The 14,078-nt window shown below is 55.0% G+C and overlaps 1 protein-coding gene across 6 annotated transcripts in view; it reads right to left on the reverse strand.

The window, feature by feature from the left end:
* Window positions 1-1,890: 1,890 nt before the first annotated feature.
* The window catches only part of TRIM9 (tripartite motif containing 9), a 64,086-nt gene continuing 51,898 nt past the window's right edge, over window positions 1,891-14,078 (reverse strand). For 2 of the 6 annotated variants that reach the window (XM_027744439.2, XM_027744438.2), the window contains exons 8-13: window positions 12,590-12,778; window positions 10,143-10,184; window positions 9,021-9,044; window positions 7,657-7,960; window positions 6,815-6,977; window positions 1,891-3,650 (exon numbers count right to left, since the gene is read on the reverse strand). In XM_027744439.2, the coding sequence (XP_027600240.1) occupies window positions 3,588-3,650; window positions 6,815-6,977; window positions 7,657-7,960; window positions 9,021-9,044; window positions 10,143-10,184; window positions 12,590-12,778 (785 nt within the window). In that variant the 3' untranslated portion in view covers window positions 1,891-3,587. Of the gene's footprint in view, window positions 3,651-6,814; window positions 6,978-7,656; window positions 7,961-9,020; window positions 9,045-10,142; window positions 10,185-12,589; window positions 13,293-14,078 lie in introns of those variants that run through there. The other 4 variants (XM_027744444.2, XM_027744443.2, XM_027744441.2 and 1 more) reach the window with 3 other exon arrangements.

Below are 14,078 nucleotides of genomic sequence, written 5' to 3' on the forward strand. Positions count from 1 at the left end.
GCTCTGCTCAGGTGAGACCCCACCTGTGCTCCAGCTCTGGGGCACCAGCAAGGGTGTGGAGCTGCTGGAACAAGTCCAGAGGAGGCCATGGAAATGTTCCGAGGGCTCCAGGCCCTGTGCTTTGGAAACAGGCTGGGAGAGCTGGGGGTGTTCAGCCTGGAGAAGGTTCTGGGGAGACCTTAGAGACTGTTCCAGTGCCTAAAAGGACTCCAGGAGAGCTGGAGAGGGACTTTGGACAAGAGCCTGTAGTGCCAGGACAAAGGGGAATGGCTTCCCACTGCCAGAGGGCAGGGTTGGGCTACATTAGAAGCATGCCCAGGTTATTATTGGATATTACTGGATAATAATAGAATCATATAGAATAGTTTGGGTTGGAAGGGACCTTAAAGCCCATCTCATTCCAACCCCCTGCCATGGGCAGGGACACCTTCCACTATCCAAGGTCGCTCCAAGCCCCGTCCAGCCTGGCTTTGGACACTTCCAGGGATCCAGGGGCAGCCACAGCTTCTCTGGGCAACCTGTGCCAGGGCCTCCCCACCCTCACAGCCAAGAATTCCTTCCCAGTATCTCATCTAAATCTCCCCTGTTAGTGTAAAACCATTCACCCTTGTCCTGCTGCACCAGATCCTCTGGCCCTGGGCTGTTCCCTGTGCTGTCCATGACTTCCAGGCTGGTTTTTCATGCTGCAGGGAGGATGCAGTTTCCTGTATCTCCGGTGTCCCTGGGCATGTTCCCGCTCTGGAAGGGACAAACATCCTTCCGAGATGCACTTAATGCATTAACATTTTCTTCTTTAGGCCTGGACTTGAGCCCGTGGTGAGCTCAGAGGCTGCACATTGAAAACCTCTCCTGAGGCACTCCAAGGAAACAGAGCAGGCACTGATATTCCAGGAGCAAGCCCTTCTCATGCCCCTGGGAGAACTGTCCATGCCGTTCCCTTGGAAATGGCCCCCCCTTAGCATTTTGCCTCCACTTCAGTCTCCCTGGGGAGATGCTGCTCTGTATCCAGCCTAGGTCATTCCTCCCTCCTGTAGGATTCCATCCCTCCTTCCCTATATCCCTCATCCCTGCTGATGGGCTGCAGGTAGAGCGGGGAGCCCCGAGTGGCCCCATGTCACCAGGGCTGGGAGCTGCAACCTCCTCTCTCCCACTCGTCCCAGCTCAGCATCCACCTTGGGAATGGGGAATTGTCATGGCTTCTCATGAAGAAGGGATTGTAGGAGTTTGCTCAGGAAAGGCTTAGGAAAAGGCTAGGCGGGATGTGGGGCTGCTGGATTTGGGATTCCTGGCTGTGCCTGGGTTAGCTCCCCACACACGGGTGTAACACGGGGTTTGCAATGACCCGTCTCCCTCCTGGGGCATCTCCTGGTCATGGGGGGATAAATTAAATCTCCTGTCCTTGCTGCTCCGTGGGTGCTGCTGCCTCACCAGCTGTGGAGGGGGAGCTGCCATGCCAGGGAAGGGGACACAGTGGCAGGAGACCCCCCCCGCCCTTTGGTCATCTCGTGGTGCTGTCACAGCACTGGGTTCCGGAGAATCCCAGAATGGGTTGGGTTGGAAGGGACCTTAAGGACCATCTTGTTCCAACCCCCTGCCATTGGCAGGGACACCTTCCACTATCCCAGGTTGCTCCAAGCCCCATCCAACGTGGCCTTGAATGCTTCCAGGGATGGGGCAGCCACAGCTTCTGTGCCAGGGCCTCCCTACCCTCACAGGGAAGAATTCCTTCTTTAACTGGCTTCCATCCCCCTTCCCTCCCATAGTCTGAGTTCTGCCCATTCCCTGCTGCTGCCTCCAGACAGGGACGGTGAGGGACGTCCACCAGGAGGGATGAGATGGGGACTGAGGCCTGGGGCTGTGGTGGCACAGAGATGCTCCGGGAAGCTCTGCCCTTCTCTCATAAAAGTCCTTTATTAGAACAGCAAACATGACACTTCTCGTCAGTACAGCGGCTGAGTGCAGCTACCATCGCGGCACGGGGGGACGACGTCTTACAATCACTGGGGGTCTAATAAGCACCATGAACATCCTAAAGAACGGGGGAGAACGGCTGGAGAGGAGCCCCGGGTGAGCCGGCCACGGGGGCTCCTCAGGGATTCACCAAGGAGCTGCTCGGCGTTGTCCCGCAACACGGCTCTCCTGCAGCTGGGAGAAACTCCTCGGTGTGAGTCAACGAGATAGCACCCATCCAATAAATTAGGAAAACTTAATGCCAGAGCAACGAGGGAACGAATGGGACCGTCCTAGAGGAGGGCACGCTGGTAGGGAATGGGCTATTTACACTTGTCTTTCTGCTGGGCCGGGATTCCCGTCGCATCCCAGCCGGCCCTGGAGCAAAGAGCTGCGGCTCTGCGGCCAGGCTGGGAATAGCCAGCCAGGCTGGGAACACTGGCACCCGCTGGGTAGTGATCCCACTGCCTGTCCTGGTTCCACCAGCCATGGCGGGAGCCGGCGAGGGACCGGAAAGCGAAGCGTGGGGACATGAGCATGCAGGTGCCCTCGGCTCGGGAATGGGGGCTGGCACCGGGCACGGCACCCACGACCTCCCGGTCCTCTCCTGCCTCTGAATTACCAGAAAGTCAAGTAGGGAGTGGAGGCTGCCGGGAACTGCTGCCGGCAGCAGGCGCAGGCAGGGCAGCGGGCGCGTATTCCTGAGTGCGTGGCAGGGCTGTGGCCACTCTCCTTCCTCCCCATCCCATCCCAACCCCATCCCCGGGCTCCCCGTCAGCCCCTCACTGCAGAATGGATTCTCTGGTGATCGGAAGGACACTATCAGTTCAATTTAAGGCTAGGCTTTATATGGCAACTATAAAAAAATAAACACTAATCTCCAGAGAGCCGGGCGAGGGCTCTCCGGCCTATGGCTGTGGCGTGTGTGCTGGCACTGGGGTGTGGGGAGCCAGGGAAGAAACCTCCCTGTGGGTGCTTGGCATCGACCCGAGGGCCTGCCAGCACCTGGAGCACCCGGGAATAGGGTGGCCACCCCTGCCCCACCGCTGCGCCCCAGGGGAACACGGGACAGAGTCGGGCGTTTTGGTAAGGACATGGAGACTGACTGGTAATCCAGGACCCACCTCTACACATGACCGAGGGTGCTCTGCAAGAAAGGCCACAGGGGAAAGAAATATCCTGCAAAGTAACCGGGCTGGCAGGGGCGGAAGTTTTCCCGTGGTGGGGGTCCCTCTGTCCGGCCCCACGGAGCCGGGGGGAGAGCGCTCTGCGGAACGAGACGGGATCGCCCCCCACCCAAAAACCCCAACTGAAATCAGTAAAACCAAACCTAAAAGCGGACACAGGAGAACAGCTCAGGCTACCTAAGTACTTCATCAGCCAGGAAGAGCTAAAGAGCGAAGCGCACACACACAGGACAGCGCGGAGGACGGAGAGCGGAGACGGCCGAAAGCCGGGGCTTCCTTCCCGCTTTCCCTCCCCGTCTCCGGCCAGAGGCCGAGCAGGGATCTGGCAGCTGAGCAGGGACCCGGCAGCTGAGCAGGGCCCCAGCGGCTGCGTGGCCGGCCTTGTCCTGCAGGAGGGAACAGGCTGGCTCCTCTCATCCCGAGAAGAGGCAGCCGGCTCCGGGAGCATCCTCACGGCATGGCCGAGCGCGAAGCGTAGAATTCGGGGACCGGCAGCCCGGTGTGCAGAGTCACCTGCAATGAGAGACACGTGGCTCAGCTGGGTCCCACCGTGCCTGGTGGGACAGCTCATGGGATGGCAGCTGGCATATCGTCCTCGGGGAGGGTGGGGGCAGCACGCAGGGAAAGGCAGGATGTGGCCGGAGATGTGGGGAGCTCCTCCCGTCCCTCCGCACATCCTCCCTGCTGCAGGATGGGCTGGGGGTGTCCCCAAAACTGTGGTGGTGGCTTGTTCCTGACTTGCTTGTGCTGCTGGAGCCCCCGTTGAACTGGGGCTGCTGGTACCAGGGGTACCACACCCCAAATATTCCCAGTATTGTGACAGTTGGCTGCCGGAGAGGTGGGAGATGGCAGGAGCTGGGTCTTTGTGCAGATGTGATGCCTTAAGCCCCTAATGGTTTTTTATTTTTCTAATACTTGTAAGTTTTATAAGTAGTGGAAGTAGACTCTAAAAGCAGCATCCCTCACTCCCTCCCTTGTCCCTTTCCCTCTAGCACCCTTAGTTTACACATTCCTTAACCCTCTTACCCCATTCTATGCTCCCTATATCACTCCTACCCCCAAATACAGCAGAAATGTTTAGTCTTTTGTCAAGGTAAGGCCTAGATTGTTGGCAGAACAGCGTATCTTGGCCTAAACCACAGAACACGGTCAAAAACTGGGTGACTATGTACCCTCTGTGCTCTGATGAAGATGGGATGAACAGAGGGTCCCGAAATACACCCCAGACCCATTTTCAGGGGGTGGACCCAGAGCAGTCCAGAGTAAAGGCCACAGGGTGGACACATCTGGGATTGGATGGATGGTATTATAAAATGTAACATCTCAGGCACGGCCTGTGCACGTCTTGTAACATCTTAGCCTTGGCATAATAAACCCTTTCCTTATCTCACCCCTAATTAACTCCTCTGGGAGATTTTTTTCAGCACCTACATCCCACGGCAGCAGATGGGATGGACAAGAAGGGATGGAGGGGCCTGAAGGACAACGAAGCCATTATGGGAGACCTTGGAGAAGCCCCTGAGCTGAGGGGGGATGGAGACAGTGGGGGAAACAGGGATAGTGGAGGGAATGGGGACAGTGGAGGAGACAGGGACAGTGGAGGAGATGGGGACAGTGGAGGGGATGCTGGTGGGAGGAAGGACCTTCGTGGTGGGGAAGCTGAGCAGTATCAGGGTGATGGGGCAGGGTGGAGGGGGATGCTGAAGTGAAGACTTTAATGGTCCCTCCCAACTCAAGCCATCCTGGTTCCATGAAAATGGAAGTTAGGCACTTGTCTGGGCTTCATCCAGGGATGGGGAGGGATGTAGCAGAGACTGCAATGCTGGAGAAAGGGAGAGGGAAGGAAATACTGGAGACCTGAGGTTCACTGGTCAGGGAAAAATCCTGGTCCATCAGGGATCCAGGCAGGCTCCATATGTAGGGACTGACTGGGCAAGGGGCCAGGCCCTGGAAGTGCTCACACACACCAATGAGCAGCACAGGAGGAATTCAGTTCCCTCCACAAATGTCTTGATTTGGGAGGAAAGCACAAATCCTCCTTTTATTGCAGCAGCAGCATTTTGCCCTTCAGGTACAGATTTACAGAAAACTTTGTCTAAAATACAATGATTTTCCTCCTAATTAGAGTTGTTCTTAATTAGTCATACACCTCTGGAGAAGGATAAGGAATGACTTGAGTTTATTGGCAGTCTTTTATCAGCATCCCATGGGATTTCTCTGTTGTCAGGGGATTTAAGCTCTGCCTTGCCCAGAGAACCCACAAAGCTGAGGGGCTCCAGAAATGCCTTGTCCCTTATGGCTGGGTAGAGGACTGAGGTAGGAATTAAACCCATCACACAGCAGGACATTTTTTACCACATCAAATTAATACAGTACCTCTAAAACCAGCGCAGACAAGATGGGCTTCTTTAAAGTTTCCTAATTAAAAACATTTGTCAGCCCTTCTGCAAGCCAGGCAGACTCCCTTGCCTGCAAGGCTCTTAGAGTGGGACACTGTGGCAGGGATGCTCCCAGGGTTTGGGATGGTTGTGACCCACCTCTGCCTCAGTGCTGCTGGAAAACTGTCACTGCCTTGGTGACAGCACAGTAAACCCTGTATCCTGATGGATATAATAGAGCAAGCCCTAATCCATGGATCCCTAATTTACAGAGGCCACTTGGTGCCTCTTCCCTTGCACAGAAGTGTTCATAGAATCTCAGAATGGTTTGAGATGGAAGGGATATTAAAGATCATCCAGTTCCAACCCCTGCCATGGGCAGGGAGACCTTCCACTAGCCCAGGTCGCTCCAAGCCCTGTTCAACCTGGCCTTGAACACTTCCAGGGATCCAGGGGCAGCCACAGCTCCTGTGCCAGGGCCTCCCCACCCTCACAGCCAAGAATTTCTTCCCAATATCCCATTTAACTCTGCCCTCTTTCAGTGGGAAGCCATTCCCCCTTGTCCTGTCCCTCCAGGCCCTTGTCCAAAGTCCCTCTCCAGCTTTGACATCCACTGTAGAAGACAATGCCAAAATTCTTGACACCCTGAGATCATCCATTACGTGCAAAATGTCCTTGGATGTGCCTGGGCACTTGTGCAGGTTGGAGGTGAGGGCAGTGGTAGGGTGGATGTGCCAAAGCCTAGTTTGGTGAATGTGGAAGACTCCCACGGGGAGATGACAGCAGGGATGTGATCAGTGAGAAGAAAATGAAGGATGGAAATACCGGATCAGCCCAGGGAGCCACCGCTTGGTGATGTTCAGGAATGCTGAGAGCTTGGGAGAGAGGGAGAGAAGAGGGGTTTGAAATGCCCCAGGGGGAAATAGGCTTTAAAAGGTGCCCTTCTCCCTGGTGATGGTCTCATCTGGGTGGTGGGAGAGCTGTAAGAGCTGGTGAGGCTCTTGTAGGGTAGTATCACAACACAGAGTTATCAAACCCCATCAACCAGGAAGGGCTGGAGAATCCTGGAGCAAGGAGCCAGCAGGAGCTGTGGCTGCAGGAAGGCCTGTCCTGATTTTGAGGACTCACAGATGGTTTAGGGTCTAAGTTTAGCTCCTTCTGAGCTGTCCTTGTTGCACAAGAGCCCTCCTGCTCCACAAAGTCCCACTGAACTCCCACTGCAGTGGCAGCAGCATGAGGGGGAGAGTGACAGCAAGTCCACCCCCGGGGATGCTCCAGGGAGCCCGTCCAAGCCCGTACCTGCACGTTCCTGTTGAGGCTGACGGCGGGGAAGAAGAGGCCCTCCAGGTTCTCGAAGGCGACGGGCCCTTGCTGGTCCTCGTTGATGGAGAACGTCAAAGTCCTCCTGGTCAGATCCAGCAGCACTCCCACCGTGGCACCTTTCGTTATCCCGCCCTCGGTTCTGTGGGGGAAGAGATCAGTGGTTTAATGCCCCCTGTGCTCCTGGCTCAGGGTTCAGGGCCTGGACCTCAAGGAGTGACGATGCCGAACGTCACCCAGGAGCCACGACCTGCTCCCATCCCAGCCATGCTCATGAATCCCTGGGCACCTCCTCCTCAATCCTCCCTGTTTTGTGATGTCCCCAAGGGCAAAGCGACCCTGAGAGCAGCCACGGCAATGCGGGAAACACATGGAACTGGGGAGCAAAGCTGCAGGGTCCACACCAAAACCTGCTGGTCCACAAGGGAATGTCCCTTGAGGCTGCAGGAAGGTGACACCAGGCTCTCCCCAAGCCAAGTCCCCAGTCCTGCAGGGAACACGAGCAGTAGCTGCAGCACAGGGATCAAGGGAAATGTTGTTTTCTTATTGCAGGAGTTGCAAGTTGGGCATTACTGGGGAGGGGATGCTACATGGGACAAGTCAGCATGGAAAGAGAAGGGAAGGAATATTGGAGAAAGGCAGCACCAGGCAGGCAGGGACTGTCCCTGCTCAGGGCAAGGGCACATCCTCTCATAGAGGTGACGGGGACTGATGTCTCCCTTCCCACCTCTAGGTACCACTGGCAAAGCCACGGGCTCTTCCTTGGGCTGAGCTTGGGCTGTCGTCTCCCTGGAGGAAAGACCCTGTTCCAAACCACGTACCTGTTGGTGTGGGAGTTGTTGTGCATGAACCAGCTCCTGTTGTTGTCCACGTACATGGCCCAGGCCTTGTCGTCCTTGCCCAGCATGGCATCCTTCAGGACGTCGATGCGTGCCACGCCGAAGGCCGGGTCGGGGTGGTTGTCGTACCGATCGATCGACAGCTCCCAGTAATGGAGCCCTTTGGAAAAGCCCGTTTTCCCCAGCACAACCCTGTCATCGTAGCTGTTGCAGGTGACAGTCAGGTTGTCGTTGGAAAAGATGATGTCAGCGTGGGCAGAGGAAGGATCGAAAGAGAACCAAGCCACTGGAACACACAAACAACGCCGGGTTAGCGTGGCCGGGGCGCGGCCGCCGGAGCCGCGCGGAGCGGACACGGACATGCTGCATGCAGGGAATGACACGGAGCACGCAGGGAGCTGCACAGTGGAGGGGGCTGCTGGCTCACAGAGGGTAACTTCCATCGTGGAGGGGTGCCCTGAGCTCCTCTGGCTGCAGCTGCCAGTGTGGCTGAGGTTTTACGGCCAGGAGGAGTTTTGCTCTTGCTGGTCCATGTCTCCATCCCCTCCCCATGTCTGTCTCAGCTCATGAGCCTGCAGGATCCTCAAGATCTCCTAAAATTTGGCCCTAGCAGGAGACATGAGATACCAGACAGGTCTCCAGGCCCTATCTAACATAGAATTATGGAATGGTTTGGGTTGGAAGGGACCTTAAAGCCCAGCTCCTTCCAACCCCCCACCATGGGCAGGGACACCTCCCACTAGACCAGGTCGCTCCAAGCCCTGCCCAACCTGGCCTTGGACATAACTTTTACAACTAAGAGCTGGTTACTCATGCAGCAGTTTGCAGGGTCAGGTCAGTGTGGGAAGGGGACTGAGGATCAGCAGATAAACTCTGTGTGTGTGTATTTGAGGGCTGTTTTTGGGAACCAAAAGCACACAGAAAGGTCTACATCGACAGAGATGCCACGTCACACCAGGAAACCTCCCTGCCGAGCAACGAGCCACACGCAAGACAAGAGCCAGATCATGGGAAGGCTGGAAAACACCTCAAAACCCTCCAGGACTCAGTACAGCTGCTGGTTTAAATGCTGACAATCTGACAGATAACAGTGTCACATCCTCGACACGGCAGAGGGGCACAAGCCACCAGCCCGGCTCCCCCCCGGTGGCTTTCTCCAGCAGTCACCGAAACGCGAAGTGACACATCCACAAAACAACTCCGACGGCTGCGGGAGGGAACACGGCTTGAAAAATAAAGCACTCTGGTGAGACTGATTCACTGGTTTATTGGAGTTCCACAGGACAGGTCACATGCAACGCGGGCGCCCCCGGGGCCGCCACCCGACACAGCCCCCCCGGCCGTACCTGCCACCATTTTTTTAATGTCAACTGTGGTCATTTCCCAGGGAAAGGCATGCGGGAGAGAAAACAGCACGTCAGGTTGGGTGAGGCAAGGAAGGAGAAACCGCTCCTGCTTGTCTGTGTCTCCAGCCAGAGCAAGGAACTTTCAGGGTTTTGCATCAGGGTGGGGCGAGGCGGCACAGAGATGGGCTCGGGCTGCGAGCTGGGGCGGGGTGGTTGGCACGGTGATGAAGGAATCTCATGGGGATGGGGACTCCTTCTCCCAGGGGGATGAACGAGACTGACCCTGCAGGCAGTCTGAAGAGGATAGGCAAGCAGCAACCACCTTGTTTTAATTAGCTGCAGAGGGGCTAATTGCCTCACCAGCATTTGGCCCACGTTCAAGTGCCCTTAGTGAACGGGAATATGTATTGTTTTAGAGTTACTGAACCATGGAATGGTTTGGAATGGAAGGGACCTTAATGACCATTTAGTTCCAACCCCCCTGCCATGGGCAGGGACACCTTCCACTAGATCAGGTTGCTCCAAGCCGCATCCAACCTGGCCCTGGACACTTCCAGGGATCCAGGGGCAGCCACAGCTTCTCTGGGCAACCTGTGCCAGGGCCTCCCCACCCTCACAGTAAGCAATTCCTTCCCAATATCCCATTTAACCCTGCTCTCTGGCAGTTTAAAAGAGCAGGAGGAGAGCAGTAGGATCAGTTCTTAATTACAGAGCCACTTCCAGAGCACTGACCTCAGGCTTCTCTTTAAAACCATACGGGAGAAAAACTTAAAAATGTCTTTACATTTTACACTAATCACTACTCTCCCTCCAAATATGCCTCCTGCCCAGGGTAGTGGTAGAGCCCCCATCCCTGGAGGGATTTAAAAGCCATGTGGATGTGGCACTTGGGGATATGGGTCAGTGGTGGCCTTGGCAGTGCTGGGGGAACGATGATCTTAGAGGGCTTTTCCAACCTTAACGATTCCATGATTCTCTGACATCCCAGAGTGCTCTGCAAGCAGGGTGTGAGAGCAAGAAATGCTGCTCGGTCGCCAAAGAAAAGTTAAAAGATTAAAAAGCAAAAAAAAAAGATGAAGCAACACGCAGTAGGTGCCAGTTAATTGTAATAAAGATACTTGCCTAATTGAGAGTAAGGCGATCCTTGTGTGTCAAAATTGCATCCTATAAAGAGATACTACATTTCACACATCACAGCTGAGGAACAACAAGCACCTGACAAACACTTGGGAGCATTTAATCATTAACTAAGCGTCCAGCAGCCACGGGAGGCCTGATTCATTAAAAGCCAGAGAGCACGAGAGGAGCCACAAACACAACACGTGAGTTTATGGGTGGACTGTGACCTGATTCCTCAGGACACCCAGTTGTTCAGCTTTTCTCCAGAAAAAGAAGCAGGAAATTTTAGCCTTGGTGGAGTACCTTGGCTGCTTGGTAAATATTCTCAAGATTGACTGAAAAACCACTCCTTGGAGGAGAGGGACTGAGCAAAGAGCAGCCACTGGTGTGTCCAGTGGATAGGGAGCACCGAGCTTTTCCAGGCCGCCTCCCTGATGGATGTGTGGTCTGGGCAAGAGTGGAGAGGGAAAGGGGGTCCCTGGGGGCAGAAGGGCAAAGGACACCAGGCTGCATGGGCAGGATGTGTTGGGGTGCCCTTTATCCTCCTGTGCCTGACTGATGGCTGCAAACAGCTCTGGGGAGCTGGGATGCAGCAAAGGACTGGTTCAGGGGCTCGTCCTCACCAGGTGGAGAGGACAACACGAAGCCCCATGTTGGCACTGCATGGAAGAGCACTCACCAAAGGTTCTGGATTTCAAGGACACCCTGTGGAGCCCTGTGACTGGTTTTCCCCCCTCCTGACGTGCCTGCTGGTGGGAAAGCCCCTGGCTGTGGTTGTGCTCCGTGCCGTGCTCGCGTGGCACCTCCCGAGGCTGTTTTAATGAATCGTGCCCCCTGCCCCTGTCCAAAAAGTGCTTTTCAAGGTCTCTGCCCATCGTTGTGGTCCAAGCTCTTGTGAGGGAGCCCATCTCGGTGTTCAGGGCCCTGTTTTTCCCTGTCCCCCCCACCCCCACCCCGGAGTGTGGCTGCAGAGGGTCCACACTGCCCACACAGGTACCCCCTCGCGGCCAGTGCAGTGGTCTTGGAACACTGGACACAAAGGAAGGAACATTCCTAACAAAAAAACAGCGTTGAAGCCATCAGCTCACAGCAGCAGGATGAGAAATAAAACACAAAAAAGCACAAAGAAAAGAAAGTTTGCAGGGTCCCCCCGGTTATTCTGGCAAGGGTCATGCTGCAGCATTCCTCATTCCGTGTTATGGGATGGAAACCAAACGATCGGGGGCCCCCATTCTTCCCGGGCTTACGCCAGAGGAAGGCGGGAATTGCGCCGTTGGAGCGGTGTAAATCCGGAGCGGCGGAAGAATCAGGGCCCAGGATCTTTAGCAAAGGAAGATGTGCAGAGACTGGTTAGAAAACGGCTCCGAGAGATCCCTGTGCCTGCGGCTCCTCGCTGGCTGCCCGAAACCATCCCTCGTTCTGCCTGACCTGCCTGCGTCCCACCACAGCCCAGGATTTCGGGAACAGGGCGGGAAGCCAAGCGCTCGTGTGGGGGCTGCCAGATGAGCGAGGCATCACAGGAGTGGTGTCCTCTGCTCTGCAGAAAACAAGGCTTTGGTACAGTCATGTCTGGCTTTGGAAAAGCCGAGCCCAGGGCTCAAAGCTGAGCAGATGCAAGCCCATGTCTTCAGGGTCCTAAGCTGGGCTGTGAGCTGGCCTGAGCTGGAATCAGAGAGTCCCAGACTGGTTTGGGTTGGGGGGGACTTAGAAATCATCTTGTTCCAACCCCCTGCCATGGGCAGGGACACCTTCCCTATCCCAGGTTGCTCCAAGCCCTGTCCAACCTTGAACACTTGCAGGCACGGGGAGTCCACAACCTCTCTGGGCAACAAGTTAGACCTTGCCTTCATCCAGATTTGCTTCTTGCTTAAGAAGGGTTTAGATTTAATCAACCAAACTGATTTCACAGACCGAATCTCACAGCAGAGGCTGTGCCTCCTGGCTGTATAGGGAAAACAATCCATCGGGGTGTTCCCACAGGTTTCTCCCAGGGAAGGTCTTTCCTTCTGACTGTCCCTTGACACAAGATCAACGCAAACTAGAGATGAGGGATCTCTTAGTGGAAGGTGTCCCTGCCTGTAGCAGAAGGTCGGAACTGGATGGTCCTTAAGGTCCCTTCCAACCCAAACCAGTCTGGAATTCTATGATCTGCTTTGCCGGCTGTGCCGAAGGGTTCAGCAACGCCCTGCCAAGAACAGCACCCACATGAGGAGTTACTGTGCTGTTCCATCACCCCAAACTGCCCACATACAGACGAAAACACCACAAGAACTAGGCCACCAGAACCCCCCTCGGCGGCAGGAGCAGGCCAGTGACAAACAGAAAGAATTCCCCCTGCTATCCATCCGCATGTCATGGGAAAAACAAACACAACGGAACAGAACAAACAGATAGTTTGGAGATGCCCAGAAGCACAGACCAAGAGGAAACGCCAGAGGTGCTCAGCTCACCGGCTGAATTCAGGGACTGTAAGGAAGAATGCAAGCTCAGCTGGTGGGCCGAAGATCTTAGCTCAAAGTAGGATCTCCCCGAGAAGCTGGGTTGCAGGTTAAGGGTGGAGGAGAAAGGACTCATTCTACGAAGCTGCGATCTTTCCAAAGGCACTGGAAAAGGGAGGGTCTGTTCTTCTGACTGCGTGTCTAAACAGTAAGATCAACGCAAACTAGAGATCAGAAACGGGCTCTCTGCTCTGGACGGCGTCGCTCCATCGCCCGAGCCCGGATCCTGGAGCAGAGCACAGACGCTCCGGCACCGCACGGATCCTGCTCCGGAGCGTGGGGCGGGAATGTCTGGGGCCGTGCAACCCAGCCAGGCCCTCCAGGGCAGCCTTGCCTGGCAGCACCGGCAAGGAAAACGCATTCATCTTCATGTCAGCGTGACAAATTCAATAGGTTTTTTTTCGTTAAAGGGGGTCCTGCACCTCTTCACAGTAACGCACCTAAAAAAATTCACAGGTTACCATGCACACTCCCCATCGTGCTCTTCATACATCTCACACCTTTCTGTGCACAATAATGGTGGAAAAATTCAGTTGGTAACACTGAAAAGGCATTTTGCAGGGCTGTACTAAGCTCTGTCACCCTAAAGAGCCACCAAGCACCCACCTTACTCAAAGGTTGTTCGGGATGTTGTGTTCTTGGTATCCCTTTGTACCTGTCAAAACACATCTGAGCCTTACAGTAAGAATTTAACTCAGGAGATTCACAGAAAAATGTCAGACCCCTTGAGTCATCTGTTTTCACACACGGTCACCTCCTGCAACTTCTTCCCTAGCCTTGTCTAGGGATATGTCAACATGAAAACATGGAATCCGCCATCCACACATTCAAATTCCCGGCACACTGAATATCCCCAGCCTTCCCATCTCAGCTGTGAATACGGATTGAGGTGGAAATCATGTTAAAACAGGTAAAAAGGGAACGTTTCTTTGCCCAGTGGGTTGTAACTTCTGCTGCTGCAGCCGAGGCTGTGGAGGCAAAGAGTGTCAAGTGGGGTCAGGCACAGGTTACGTAAATTATTGCAAAACAGGTCAAAAAACAGAGCTCAAGCTTAGGGAAGGGTGGGCTCTAAAGCCTCCCAAGAGTGAGAGGAGCTACTACCGTGAGTAGCCACGCTCATGGCTCCCCCTAATTAGCACCCTATAGCTCCTTGGAGGCTGTTTCCCCTTGGATTTTCACCCCTTTCCAAGAGCTGCCGGTTAAAAAGCCCTGGCTGCTGCTGAGGGTCATTCCATGAACGGTCAGGAATTTGAAGCTGGGCTCCAAATGAGGAGCTGGGTTTGAAAGAAGATAAAAGAAGAGGGGCTTGACTATGCTGGGGAAGGGAGGTGGAAGCTCTGGGCCTGGGGAGCAGGCAGGGACAGTCCCCTCTTCTCCATCTCCACCTGGGATGAGTTGGTCCTTCAGCACATGGAAAAGCACCACACTGGAGGAACTCAGA

Source organism: Pipra filicauda, unplaced genomic scaffold (genome assembly GCF_003945595.2).
Source record: "Pipra filicauda isolate LSUMZ 115617 unplaced genomic scaffold, ASM394559v2 scaffold508_size1329835_pilon, whole genome shotgun sequence".
Classification (NCBI taxonomy): domain Eukaryota; kingdom Metazoa; phylum Chordata; class Aves; order Passeriformes; family Pipridae; genus Pipra; species Pipra filicauda.